At 44.8% G+C, this 14,964-nt stretch overlaps 1 protein-coding gene across 1 annotated transcript; it reads left to right on the top strand.

The window, feature by feature from the left end:
* The first annotated feature begins 2,431 nt into the window (after nt 1-2,431).
* LOC149152222 (uncharacterized) lies at nt 2,432-14,307 on the top strand. Its single transcript, XM_089443422.1, has 2 exons — nt 2,432-4,364; nt 14,177-14,307. The coding sequence occupies exons 1-2, from the start codon at nt 2,432-2,434 to the stop codon at nt 14,305-14,307; spliced, it is 2,064 nt and encodes a 687-aa protein (XP_089299548.1).
* The last annotated feature ends 657 nt before the right edge of the window (nt 14,308-14,964 follow it).

Below are 14,964 nucleotides of genomic sequence, written 5' to 3'. Positions count from 1 at the left end.
AATGCACTAGAGTCCACCATCTTTACTCCGAGATCCATCTCTCCGGCTGCTCAACATGCTCCGGCCATGAGCATTCCCACATGCGCTACTCCTCAGGCACCAGGTGTTACTCTTGGTCGTGCAACAACTCCCGTCACCAGATCTCAGGCAGCCTCAGCAGCCGCATCTGCAGCCCCTCCGGGTAATTCTCTCTTCCCTCCATTGTCTAATTTCTCATCGACTTCATCTATTACTCCATCATTGTCTGCTGCATTTTGTTCGATGCCATCCTCCTCTGTCATTGCCCCTGCTGCTACATCCTCTCAACAGCTCCTATCACCAGCATCTTCCCCCTCATCTTCCAGGGGCTCAAAACACTCATACTTCCTGCGCCCGCGCACTCACTCACAGGGATCTCACCCTACATTTACCGGCCTGGGTATCATAACACCTGGGCTATCCTCTCTGCCTACTCGAGGGAGAAAATCGGATCTTACTAAGGCTATCAGAAGAGCGGGGGCAGAGGTAGCCATTGGGCGTCAATCCACTATTGATGGGGTACTTAGAGCAAAGAACACCCCTGGCCATCCTCCCCCATGAAGTGTCTCTCCTTCAACTGCAGAGGCCTGGCTAGTGCCTTAAAGAAACTAGCCCTCAAGCGATTGATTGAATCCTCTCCTATCGATATTATTCTTCTCCAAGAAACTCTTGGACCTGCGGACTCCATATCGGTCTCTCTATCATCTATCATCCTCGGTTGGCAATTCTCGGCCATGGATGCCTCTGGTAGATCGGGTGGCTTAGCTATAGGATATAATCCTATAACTATTAGGGCTCAAGGTACTTGGGGGGTCCAGGCTTTCTGGGGCTTGATCTATTCTCTGCAGACTTGGGCACCACCCTCAGGGTTATCAACATATATGGACCGTGTCACTAGCGTGAAACTTTCTGGAACAACCTCCTGGGCCTATCCATTCTATCAGCAAAGAACTTAATCATTGGGGGGGATCTAAACTTTTCATTGGGTTACAGTGAATCATGGGGAGCCTGGGCACAAATTGACCCTATTACCGCATACATGACTGACCTTTTGGAACGTCATGACCTGAGTGATGTCCCCATGATTAAACCTCTTCCCACCTGGAGGAACAGAAGAATCGGTGATGCTGCCCTGGCTCGTAGACTAGATAGATTCATGATGAAAGGATCTCTGCTTCAAAGGCTTCATCACTACAAGCAATGGGTGGGATCTGGCGGCATATCAGATCACCATCCTATCTAGCTGGAAATAAATGGGCCCAATAAAAAACCTAAATCACCTTACAAGTTCAATCATGGCTGGTTACAGGATCCCTCCTACATCAAACTTGTAAAGGACTTCTGGCCTCTCAATCCGATAGATAGAGCTGACTCTCTGGCTAAGGGCTTTTGCACGAATCTATCGCAGATCAAGGAACTCACTATCGAATGGGCCAGAAATAAGCACAGGCAGGAGAACTCAGCTCTCTTGCATATTGAAGCTGAGCTTACCTCTCTCACAGATGAAAGGGGTTTGGGTTTCTCATTAGAGGCAGATAAATCTCATTTAGTGGAGCTGGAAAATCAGAAGAAAAAAATCCTTAGGGAGAGGGAAGAATCTGCTCGACTGCGCAGTAGAGCAATCTGGCTTAAGGCTGGAGATGACAACTCTCGCTTCTTTCACAATTATGCCAAGGGCAGAAAGGTCAGCAATACTATATGGAATCTCCCTATGCCCGATGGTGGAGTGGCTGATACATTCAATAAACTCTCTCAGATGGGATCATCCCACTTCAGGAATCTATACAAGCAACCTCCGGGTTCCAACATTGCAGATATCATTAACATTGCTGGACACTTTCCCAGGTTTGTAAACGAGGAAGAAGCAGAGAATCTTTTCGATCCGGTGACCCCTGAAGAACTGGAATCCACCATCAAATGGTTTAAGAAGGAGCGTAGCCCGGGGCCGGATGGATGGACCATCGAATTCTACATTGCATTTTATGAGATGATCAATCAGGACCTTCTTCGGGTAGTAGAGGAATGTAGGATGACGGGATCCCTGTATAATGCTATCAACTCCACTTTCATTGCTCTGATCCCTAAAACTGACTCTCCCTCCTCTTTTGATGAATATCGTCCCATCTCACTCTGTAATGTACTCTATAAGATCATCTCAAAAATCATTGCAAACCGCATTCGCCCCATTCTGTCTCGCCACATCGCCCCTCAACAATTCGCCTTCCTGGAACACCGCCAGATTCATGAAGCTATTGGGGTTGCTCATGAGGCTTTTCACTCTATCTGGTCAAAACACCATAAAGCCATCATCTTAAAAATTGACCTTGCTAAAGCATTTGATCGGGTCAGCTGACTCTATATCAAAATGCTCCTTATTCATTTGGGCTTCCCTCACCAATTTATCACTTGGATCATGGCTTGCATTACCACTCCCTCCTTCAGTGTGCTGATTAATGGATCTGCATCCCAGTTCTTCCACTCTGAACGTGGCCTCAGACAGGGGTGCCCTCTGTCTCCCCTTCTCTTCCTCATTGTCATGGATGGCCTCAGTCGTCTTATTGCCTCAGCCAAGAGAAATGGAGATATTTGTGGTCTCAAGATAACAGAGGACTGTTACCTCACCCACCTTTTATTTGTGGATGACGTTATGATCTTCCTTGATGGTAGTATCCGGGACTCCCGTTCATTCTCAAATATTATCTCCCTCTTCTCATCCGCCACTGGGATGCTGGCCAACCATACAAAATCATCCATTATTTTATCCAGAACCTCTGTCCATGAATCTCAACTGGCTCTTCAGCTTTTTCCTTACAGCATTCATTCCCTAGATCAGGGCCTTAAATACTTGGGATATTGGATCAAGCCTATTAGCCCAAAAATAGCGGACTGGATCTGGCTAGTTGCTAAATTGGAAAAGAGACTCAATATCTGGAGCCATCGATACCTCTCTCGAGCAGGAAGACTTGTCCTGATTAAATCCGTCTTGGAAGCTACCCCGGTCTTCTGGATGGCTTTGGCTTGGATCCCGCGCAACATCCTGACCAGATTACAGCAAACCTGCAATAGGTACTTATGGAATGGGGCAAAAGAGAAACGCATTTTTGCATGGATTGGATGGAAGAGGATTGCCATTCCAAAGAAGTGGGGTGGCTGGGGGCTCAAAGATCTCCCTTCCTTCACACAGGCTCTGGCAGCAAAGATGGGATGGACCTTAATCACTGGAGAAAACCTATGGACTCATATGGTATACCACAAATATATTTGGCCCCTTCATTTAATGGATTGGATCCGGCTCCCGACCTGGCCTAAAGCGGGAATATCATCAGTTTGGAAAGCACTACTTCATGCTATACCTCTTATCAGAGATAACTTGATATGGAAAATCAATGATGGCACACAGGCCAGAATCGGCCTAGATCCTTGGAATGGAAGCGGAGGTAGGCATATATTGCTTGAAGCCCTCATCCGGTATCTGCACACACAAGGGATCAATTATATAGCTGATATAGCTGATCCACAGCGCACCACCATTTTCGAACAGCGATGGAAAACTGTAGATCAGATCAACATCCCACCTCTTTGGCACCAAGATTGGCTGTCCTATATCAGTGCCTTATCTGAATCGCACATTAGAATCAAGCAGGGACCTAATGAGCTTATTTGGTATCCTTCGGAGCACGGCATTTACACCCCTAAAACTGGGTACCTATCTCTGATTTCACATAAGGTCCCGGATTTATTATCTTTCTGGTGGAACTCCATTTGGAAACTAACATCCCCACCCAGGCAGAAGCTATTCTTTTGGTGCATCCTTAAGGGTGTAGTCCCCACGGGGGAATACCTCATGAGACGTGCGGTCCATGGACCGTCTTGGTGCATCCTGTGTAAACAGTCAGCCGAATCGCGCACGCACTTATTTCTTCAATGCTCTGTACTGTCACACATTTGGCAAGCAATTTCCACTGATATACAATACACCGGTAAATGGGAGGGTGTTGATATAAATCAAACTTGGGAGACTTGGTTCCATCAGCACAGAAACTCAAAACTGCAAAGCTTGCCCATCATCACCTGTTGGTACCTCTGGCTGGCCCGAAACCGTTTGACTTTCGAGGATAAACCGGTTCATTGGCCGCATCTAATTGCTAAGATCATATCAGCCTACAATGAAACTCCTGAGCCACCGCAGCCAAAGGCCCGCCGACCCTGTGACCCTCCACAAATCAATCACAACAGCCCATGGGCTTATTTCGATGGTGCTGCCCAACAACAGGGATGTGGAGGGGGCTTTCTCCTCTTCATAAACGAACAACATTTCTATAAAGCAAAGCTGGGTTTGGGAGCTGGTTCTAACAACTTCGCTGAGCTCATCACCCTCCGTCATCTTCTTCATTTTGCATTGAGCCACAATTGCTTGCACTTAAACATATATGGAGATTCAAAGATTGTCATAGATTGGTTCAATAATAATTCTGCTTGTCATTCACACACACTCAGCAGCATATTGGATGAAATTAAATTACTGAAGGATCAGTTTAATGACATCACTTGCACTCATATCTACAGGGAACACAACAACAGTGCCGACCAACTATCCAAGGAGGCTACGACACTTCCCAGAGGTGAGTGGATGATACAGGAGCAGCGAGATACAAATGCATATCAGTACTACCACCGCCCATACATAGATGCACAGTACCATAGGGCAGCCAACCCATGAAATCTGATATGAACAGATATTTTTTGAAAAATTTTGTATATAGCTGATAAATATTATAACTGATAGCCCTGCGTGGCAATATGTATATATGACAATATAGAACATCCTGCGAGATGAATTTTTGCTTTTTGATAGACAGTAATAGAAACTACAGCTACCCACATGTGTGGTGGAAGAACATATAGCATATGCAAAACGCATCTACAACATGTAATTTTTCCAATCAATGAAAGATTACGATTTTTCCAGCGGGAAAAAACAGTTGAGAGCACCAGTTCACAATAAGCCGCCTGCCTTATTTTCTTTCCTCTGGTTTATTCTATTCTGACATGCAGTTATATGTTGTAGTTAATACATATATGAACTCGTTCTTCTCTTCTTACCGGTCGTTCCGCCGCAATATCAAAAGCACACCATCTTCTATTACCTGCGTTCAATGTCTTTGCTGTCGAGTGTGTTTGTTATAAGAGGGATTCAATGTAGATGATATTTGATGAGACTTTTTATCTTTTATTCTTCTCCAAATATGTAATACATTTCGCTGTATGATGGAGATATATTGGACAGTGTTTCGAGTGCTGTGCCATTTTCATTGTCTATCTTCAATAATGTTCATTGAATGTAGGTAACTTCACAATTTTCTTTGTTCCTGGTATCTCCTTTTTCTAATGTTCTAGACATTGCAGTCACTATGTCATGTATTACGTAGCGGCAGGTTGGAGAGTTGGACAGGTACTAGATTCCTTCACAGTGTTTGGCTTGGCTCTCCTTTTGTATGTATTCAAATCATTTTTTAATTAAATTTTGTGTAAAATGAGTAGATTCCGTTTGCATATCCTTTTCCCGTCACGAATCGAGACAGGAGTAAAATAGTCAGCGTAGTCTCGAGTGTTTATATATAAAACCTTTTCATTCATAATAATGTTTTATTAATTACTTAATAATAAAAGTTATCGTAATCAGTGATGATTGAGATAACTCATAACCCTCTATAAAAACCTTTAATCATTATTTCCATTCTTATAGTATGTATAAGAAAACGAAGTTTATATTATTCTATTTACAATTTCAACTCACTATTAAAAATGCCTTTTAAGTTTATATTATTTTATTTACAATTTCAACTCACTTAAAAAAATGCTTTCTAAAATAATTATTAGGATAAGGCTCATGAAAACTAAGTTTATATTATTCTATTTACAATTTCAATTCACTATTAAAAATGCTTTTTAAAATAATCATTATGATAAGCTGATGTAAAAGTCAATGTATCCAATTTTAATATATTTATATTTTGAAAACAATGAAAACATAAATACATATTACAAATTTAAATATTAATAAAACCTTTTAATCTTTAAATTTATATTTTTTCAAATCACTCAATTTATCATAGAAGTAAAAACCACTTAGGAAACATGAAATCACAATTGAAATATGATACATATATATGAACGTGACAACAACCTGCTACACACGGTCAAAGCTCCATTAGCCATGTGCGTTCACGCTGTGGAGGTTGGCGGAGTTAGAGGTAGGCAACATTTAACGATGGCGACAGAGGCTCACCATTTCAACGGGCAAAATGATGTGAGGGATGGAAAATGTGGTGGTGTCGCATCAAACGGATAATAGAGGCAGTGGTTACACAATCGACGGCAAATTCTTTAAGGCCATAACTTGGATTTTTCACTACTTACAAGGTAGAAGGACACATAGATTTTGTAGTAACATGGATGTATTCTCTACGGAGATCATCTACAAATTGCTATCTTTCAAATTGACTAGATGCGCGATCCCCGGCTTCTATTTGCACACCCACTTGATAGCTTCATTTGATGAGGAGTAATTGAACCGTAACAAGTGTAAAACGGGATTGATTGCATTCGATATTGTTCGTGTTTCTCAATGCCAACAATTTCTTCGTTTTCGGCCATGTATTGCCATTAAACGTGGATCTCATTGAATTCCTGCCACAAGGCATTTGTAATGTCTTTTCCTAAATTAATTTGTAACAAAATTAATTATTGCATTTTGAAGTTAATTTTGGAGATAGTGGGGTTTATTAAATTTTTATTAGCAGATTAGACTTAGGAGAAGTTATTTTGTTGTGGTTAAATTACACATGAGAGCCACCGACACTAGGGAAATACGCACCCCCTAGTTCAGTGTGCATGAAGGTGGTTAAGTTTTGCATGTAGGTGGTTAAGTGAGGGCCCATGATGAAGCTAAAATTGGAGGGAAAAGTGCTCCACAAATCTATATAAGGAAGGTAACTCTCCTCATTTCATTCATCTTATTGGAGTATATTGATTTCTCTTTGATTTCCCGAGCTGCTTAGCCGAGTCATTGGTTCTTTAACACGATTTCTTAAGCGAGTCATTGTTTTTTTAGCTCGATTTCTTCAGGCGAAGAGCTCACCCTTTTTTGGGGGACTTCGAGTGCCACCCTAGGAAGGTTTACTTCATTTCTTCAAGAGGAGGATCACATTGTGATTCCCAACAATAGCATTCCCTTCCAGATTGTGCGTATTACTACGCAGTCGAGAGGAGGCCGAGTTCATTGGTGGTGCTTAGCAGTGGAGATTTTATGTGATATTTTCTGGACAGGAGGCTAGGGAGGATTGTCAACATCTAGGACAGTTTGGGAGCTGATTGAGCTTCTCGCTTGGCAGTGTTACTTTCGCACTACTTGGGCTAGCGTAGAGGAAGTGCATGGGAAGCTCATTTGGTGGTTAGAGTATTAGTGCTTGAAGCTGAGATTTGTCATGGAGGTTAGAGGATATATTTGGAGTGGTGTTTGCTTCCATTTCAGAGCGTAGAGCATGACTTTGTGGTCATTCCTTGCAAGCCATATTTTTGGAGTTGTTTGGAGGGCGTGGGCCATAGAAGAGGTCGAATTTGAGAGGTCAAATATGGCCAAACCATTTGTGGGTTTTCCTGGGATTTTGACAAACATTCCAGATATAAAGTTTCAAAATTTTCTGAGCACCAGAAGTGGGGTTTTCATCTGTATCATTACACGAGACATTGTAGAATTACTAGGGATTGCACAGTGCCTTTGGGGGTCGATTTTGGGAGGTCAAAATCAGGCCAAACCATTTTTGGATTTTTGTGGGTTTTGGCCAAGGAGTTTGTGGCTGAAGTTTCATCACTTTCTGAGCCCTGGAGGTGGGGTTTCTTGCAACTCCTTTCTAGCTAGCAGTTGTAGTTACTAGGAGATCGCACAAAGCATTAGAGGAGGAGTTCTTTCCAACATTGAGATTACTGTTTGACACCCGAGTTCTATCAAACTTTCCCTTGAGGCAAGTCCAGGTGCATTTTCTGCATTATTGTATTTGCTCCACTCCAATAATAAAATGGCTCAACTGGTTCACATTTGCTTTTGTATATCACTGTATGTTCCAAATTTTCTGCATTTGAGACATTACAGTGGTATCCGAGCATGATCTTGGCCTAGTCGTGGGAAACTAGTGAGAAGATCATGAAAGCTTTGGGTATGAGTGCTGAGTGATGGGTGAAAGCAGAGGCGAACCCAAGGCTCAAGGGAAATCCATTATGCAAAAATTCTGGGGTAGAAATCATTGGGACGATGAGTGGTTGGCCCAGTTGAGGAGGATGACAGATCAAACCCATCCTCACCCTTACAACAGAGATGTTAGAGGTGAGTAGGTCGTAGGTGTGCAACCATCTACATCAAGTGGGGAAACTTGACCATATCAGGGCACGAGATCTTTTGAAAAGGTGTAGGCAAGACAAATATAGTTAGAGGGTGATACCAGGAGGCGCTTTTGCTGGTGGAGACATGGCTTTAAATAACATGAGCTTGAGGAGGAGGTTGAGCATGATGCTGAAAGCCCACAGGATGGTGAGGAGAGCATCGATATACTCATTGTGGCACAAGAGTCACCTTTATTAGAGACCTCTTTTATAGCCTCAGTTGAAACCTTAGTGGAGAAGATAGAGCCTACACACATAGAGCCATATGTTGAGGAGGAGACACCCATGGACAAGAGGCCAACAATTGGTAAGGTACCTAGGGCTGTGACCGAGTTTACAAGCGATAGATGCTGATCTGGATTTAAACAAGAACGCAACAAATTACAGAGATAACCATAAACACAGATATACAGCGGAAATAATAATTCATTTCATTAATGTAAAATACTGAAATATGCTTACAAACGGTAATGGAAATAAACTAGCTAGGGCGATGGTAGCTTATCTATGAGGAGAGATGTGGTGGCTACATGCCTCTGAACTGTGTTACAATGAGGCTCGAAAGCCTATTTATTGTTGAGAAACAATGGAAAACCCTTAACATTCCGAAATCTAACCCTAGAAGTTGAAACGCCAAATTGTGGGCCCCATTTGGGTAAATTGGTACATCAATTTCCCGAGGTCGTAACTTTGGCATACGATCTCCGTTTGACGCGTACATTAGCTTGTTAGAAAGATCTATCCGAGCACTACAACTTTGGGAGGCAACATCGGTCCATGGACCCCTGTTGCCCCAGATTTGCCAAAAAAACTCGTTTAGGGCCTCAAAACGGCTCCGGAAGTTCAGGACCCGAAAAACTGCTAAGAATAGTAAACTGTGCTACAATTTAGGAAACTGAAAAGACTGAAAGAGCCAGTTGTGGGGGTCCAAATGGGATAGGTGGGTGGCCACCAACATCCACCTGGATCATTCCTCCCCCCTTAGGAAGCAATGTTCCCCATTGCGTTGAGCTCATCCCTGAGATGAGGAAGCTTCTGTTGATCTGGGTCTCTGGTGAGCTGTTTTGCAATCTCTTATGTGTCCAGAAATGGTGGGAAGCATGGTCGATGACGGTCCACATTGAACACTCAGCGCAAGCCAAGGAACGGAGGAATGCTGTGCTTCAAAGCATTGTTGCCCGTAGCCTTGGTACTGGTGTAAGGACCATGTCGGAGTCGCCTGAGTTTCTGATGGGTTCTGGTAAGGCGTTCTCTCTGCAGATGTAACCAAACTTTGTCACCCACCTGAAACTTGTGTGGTACCCCTGTGGGTGAGGAGAAGTTGTTCCTGTGTCTTGTCATGACTGTATCCCTTTGCTGCTGCTGCTGCATGGAGGAACCCTTTGCGGGGGTCATGGATCTGATGGAAATCTTCCCCTTACTTTGGGAGTGAACCAGACAGATGAATTTCCTGGTCTGGGAGATGAGCTTGCTGCCTTTCTTAGCGGTGATCAAAGATGTGGCGGTAGGTTGGGCTACCTCCGGTATCCTATATAATGAATTATTCAAAGAAATAATGACAGCACGAGGCCTTGACTCATACACAGCCTGTCACCTCCACAAGTATGGTTGGCCTAATAATACATCACAAACATCCAGAGGTGTAACATCACACAATACCTCGTCTGTGAAGGGCTTGATGCTGTAGGGAAGGCGACACTGCCGACGAACTTTGAGATCTCGTCCTTCATGAAGCCACCCGATACTGTACGACTGTGGGTGTGGTGTAGTCGGTAGGCCCAACCGCTTCACGACCTCTGTTGAAATGAGGTTCTTTTGGCTGCCACTGTCGACAATGAATTGTAGCGGCGAACCCTTCACCCACATCTGTGAGTGGAAAAGACACTCCCCTTCCTCTGGATTTTCGGGCTCATCTTTCTGGATCTTGGTGGTGGCAACAGTGGCGCTGGGATCCGCATCAATGATCTGCTTCCCTTTTCCATTCCCCTTGTCAGGTTCTGGCTAAGGGTCGGAACATGCATCTGATTCGGAAGCCTTCAACTCAGCCACCAACGACTGCTTGGTCCGACACTCACTTGTGTTATGAGTGGGACTCTTGTGGAACTCACACCACTTTCCTGTGTCCTTCTTCGGCTTCGTGGTGTTGTTCTTTTCTTGCGGCTTCGACGGGTTGTCTTGGGTCACCCCGCCTTGGCTTTGTCCTTTGGGCTTCGGATTTGCAGATCCAAAGTTTCGCTTCTTCTGTTTGAACTTTTGCTCGATTTTGACAGCGTATCGGTATGCTGTGCCGAGTGAAGAGATGTTCAGGAACCCCATCTCTTCCTGGATGTATCTGTGTAGGCAGCTGTGGTATTTGAGTACCAGATGCAGCTCAAAATCTTTGATACCCAACTGTGTGCGAAGGGTATGAAAAATGTTTGTGAACTCCGGCACATCTTGGTCTCGTCCCTGTCGCAGTGTGGTCCATTTGATGTATTTGTCCTCATAGCTTCCGACAGGGTAGTACTGCTCCTTGATGGCATCCCGGAAGTCATTCCAAGTGGGTGCGGTTGAAAATAGTGAGCCTGTACTTTCACCCTTCTGCTCGCAGTAGGTTTCCCACTAGTCCTTGACGTGGGGGGCTGCTTTGAGAAGAGCGAAAACGATCTTTTCTCGACTTGAAAATTCATGAGCAGAAAAATACCCATCTAGCAGATTTAACCATTTATCTACGGCATCTGCGTCTATTTGACCCTCGAAGATGGGGATTTCAAAATTAACTTGTACCTTAAACGGCGTGGCGTTTCCAGAGTCGCTGTTGGAAGCTGATGCGTCGCCTCTGGGTAGCCGCTGAAGGATCTGCGCAAAGGTATCCATCATCGCGTTCCTTTGTCGCTCGAGCGCTTCTTCGAGCAAGATTTTGATAGGATCTCCTGCCCCCTCGTCTTTCTTCTCATCTGCCATGGGAGGCCGTCGGGATTTGCGAGGCTGGTCTTGCAAAGGTTCGACCAGTTCAAGCCCTAACTTCTTATATCTCGACCTCGTTGGGGACATGCAAAGAAAAACAGAGAAAAAACAGACCGCTCTGATACCAATGATCCGGATTTAAACAAGAACTCAACAAATTACAGAGATAACCATAAACACAGATATGCAGTGAAATAATACTTCATTTCATTAATGTAAAATACTGAAATATGCTTACAAACGGTAATGGAAATAAACTAGCTAGGGCGATGGTAGCTTATCTCTGAGGAGAGATGTGGTGGCTACATGCCTCTGAATTGTGTTACAATGAGGCTCGAAGGCCTATTTATTGTTGAGAAACAATGGAAAACCCTTAACATTCCGAAATCTAACCCTAGAAGATGAAATGCCAAATTGTGGGCCCCGTTTGGGTAAATTGGTACATCAATTTCCCGGGGTCGTAACTTTGGCATACGATCTTCGTTTGACGCGTACAATAGCTCGTTAGAAAGATCTATCCGAGCACTACAACTTTGGGAGGCAACATTGATCCATGGACCCATGTTGCCCCAAATTTGCCAAAAAACGTTGTTTAGGGCCTCAAAACAGCTCCGGAAGTTCAGGACCCGAAAAACTGCTAAAAATAGTAAACTGTGCTACAATTTAGGAAACTGAAAAGACTGAAAGAGCCAGTTGTGGGGGTCCAAATGGGATAGGTGGGTGGCCACCAACATCCACCTGGATCAGATGCCCACGAAAGTTCCACCAGTTTCAGGTCGAACTTATAGCATTAAAAAGGAAGGCCGCATTAGTGCGTGAGGTTATTTTGCTGCAGAACGAGGAGCTGGAGGGTATGAAAGCAGTTTGTGTCGAGTCCACGACTAAATTGACTCACGTTGGGGAGAGGTTGGATTCCCTACTGGTGCAGCTAGAGTGCACATTGGGGCGTGAGAGCAGCCCTCTTCGGGCATACATAGAAAGGGTTGGCAACACTGTTAGATTACCTTGGCCCATTGGACAGAGAGAGACAGAGCTACCTAGTCAGATTTCATGTATTGACCAAGATAGCGAGATGAGACGACCTGAGTTGCACAGGGTGCAACACCTGCATGCTAGGGTTGTTCTATATGCATGAGTCATGCATTCAATCCATCTCTTGGGGTTGGATGGAAAGAGATTCTGAGTTAGTACCCTGTGGAGTGGGCTATGGAGATGGTGGTGGACTCACGACAACACAAATTGGCATTGGGTTCCCTGTGTGACTACCTATCATTTCCCAAGTATGCCAGTTGGCTACATCCTGGATGGTGAAACTAACCTAACAGTTGAGCATGCACATTCTTTAGGGGAGTCTGAGTCAACACCATTGGACGACCAATTTATGGATAAACTATTTTGGTTTTCTTGTTACGACATTTGTACACGAGATCACTAGGTGATTAGCATACTCTGGTAGGAGTTTTTCAGAGGGGGTGGCATTAGAAGACCACCAGACGGTGCCTTGTATGGAGCTGGAGACTCTTCACTTTTGTGTGGGGCACAAAAAACGTAGAGGAGTGGAGTAGTGGTGGCATCACTATTGACACATAGGGAGAGTCACTTTTTGAATCCCTCAAGGAGGGTTTGGAGGGAAGATTCATTCATCGGGGGGGTAGTGATGCGATGGTGGAGGTGATAATATTGATCGGGTGTGGCCTGACACATAGAGACATAGCTCTAGGCCATCACATCTAGGGATGTGTGGGAGCATCTAGAGTTGAGCAGTGGTCTACAGGTGGGCATGCAGACACATGATGGTGTGTTGTAGTGTGTTGGACTGCATTGTGGAGTGGGAGTGCATCACATCACATTGAGTACATTGCGGGGAATGACAGGTGCAGTGACACAGGCGGGAAGCAAGATGGTACAGGATGGCATAGTTGTAGTCGAGGGTATCCAATAGTGTATAGAGGTAGGTTGCGGTGTATAGTGGTATGTCCAGGAGTATTGGGATGATCGGTGGTATGCAGAGGCATATGGTGCTTCACAACGACGTCTTGGAGTGTTGCCTTCAAGGACACCCATGGATGGAGATACGAGCATACCTTTTGGTGTAATTCACCCAGGATCGAGGGGGACACAGATGAGCGATACTTGATGGTATCGTGGGGACTCACACTCCTGACCCTCTTCTACATCACTTATAGGAATGGGCAATCTGGATGTTGTCCTTTGACACTCTGGACATGGACAACAGGGGATGGGGAGCTCTCCCAAGATTTTTGGATGACACTTGGTGCAATAGAGGGGAGACTTCTCAGCGGGGGCATTGAGTCAGTGAGCGAGTTGACAGCCACATGTGGATGGATGAGGTGATCACTGATAGGGATAACATAACATTCATCACTGCCTTATGCCTAGGGAGGTGGTCATAGGGGAGGCATGTGTCACTCTTTCCACAGGGCATGTCTGGACCATGCATGAGCAGAGAATACTCTGTATGGCTGAGACAGTTTTCTAGTACGTATCCGGGTTCCCGACATTGTATTAACACATTCTGCAGGGGGCAGGTAGCTGAACCAGTCGCAATGTTTGGCAAGAGCCAGATGGATCCGCATACATTGAGTCGATTGCGCGTATCAGATACCCATCTATTGGTTGCATTCAGGGGGTAGCTATTTGGCACACATGGTTTCTAGTGGTTGTCACTACTACATAGTGGCAGCCAAAAGACAGTTTAGCATGCCTCAGATTAGTTCATGATGTATGGAGCCTATATATGGGTGGTATGCAGGCACTAGAGATGAGGGCCAAAGGCATTCCACCGGTTGTCAGGGATATGCTGCAGCAAGTTTGGCTATGGGATGTATGGATTTAGTTGATCGATTGATCACTCGTGATGAGGAGATTCGTGGCAGAGAGTGATATAGTTCGCTCTTGGGATGACACATGGGGGTTCATAGAGGGTTTCATCATATGGGGAGGCAGACATTCTCTGTTGCTGCATAGGCTCAGAGTTAGATTTGGATGCGTAGGCCTTTGCACCATGGAGATGCCCAGGCAGGATGTGTCTCACCTATTTCAGTATTCCACCATCGAGTTCTAGGAGAGGAGGATATTGTCTGTGCATGATGGGGAGTATGACATAGTAGCGCAACGTCAAGATGGTGGCACCACTCTGGGACTAGTAGGGAACTAGGGCATCATAACTCTTCACAGCTCAATAACCTTTAGGGATGTGTCGACCACTGCACGGGGAGATCATACAGATCTTCGATTGGGCTTTAGCAAGTCACTAATGGAGCAAGGGACTTTTGGTAGTTGTACCGGGTATGATAGGGAGTGGAGTGAGGGGAGCTTCATGTTGGAGAGGATGGTCTGGGATCCTGGTATTGAAGGATTCTTTCATATTAGGACAATTATGAGGTCAGGGATGATTCGGTGGCACATCTGGGACCCTGACACATGTTGTAGTGGCAGTGGGGAACAACAGTTAGAGAGGACGCTCGTTCTGGCATTGCTTGAGGACAAGCGATTTTTGGTGCCTTGGAGGAGCTTGCCGGATGAGGATTCTACTTGGGA

This window comes from Pinus tabuliformis, chromosome 9, assembly GCF_031772625.1.
Source record: "Pinus tabuliformis cultivar Carrire ecotype Pingquan chromosome 9, CPIR1, whole genome shotgun sequence".
Lineage (NCBI taxonomy): Eukaryota > Viridiplantae > Streptophyta > Pinopsida > Pinales > Pinaceae > Pinus > Pinus tabuliformis.
The sequence above is the reverse complement of the archived record's forward strand: the minus strand, read 5'-3'. Positions and strand labels throughout refer to the sequence as shown.

Coding starts and splice junctions, on each gene's coding strand:
- LOC149152222 (XM_089443422.1), top strand. CDS start 2,432: ATGGCTTGCATTACCACTCCCTCCTTCAGTGTGCTGATTAATGGATCT. Junction 4,365..14,176: donor AAAGCTGGGTTTGGGAGCTG/GTTCTAACAACT, acceptor GGTGGTATGCAG/GCACTAGAGATGAGGGCCAA.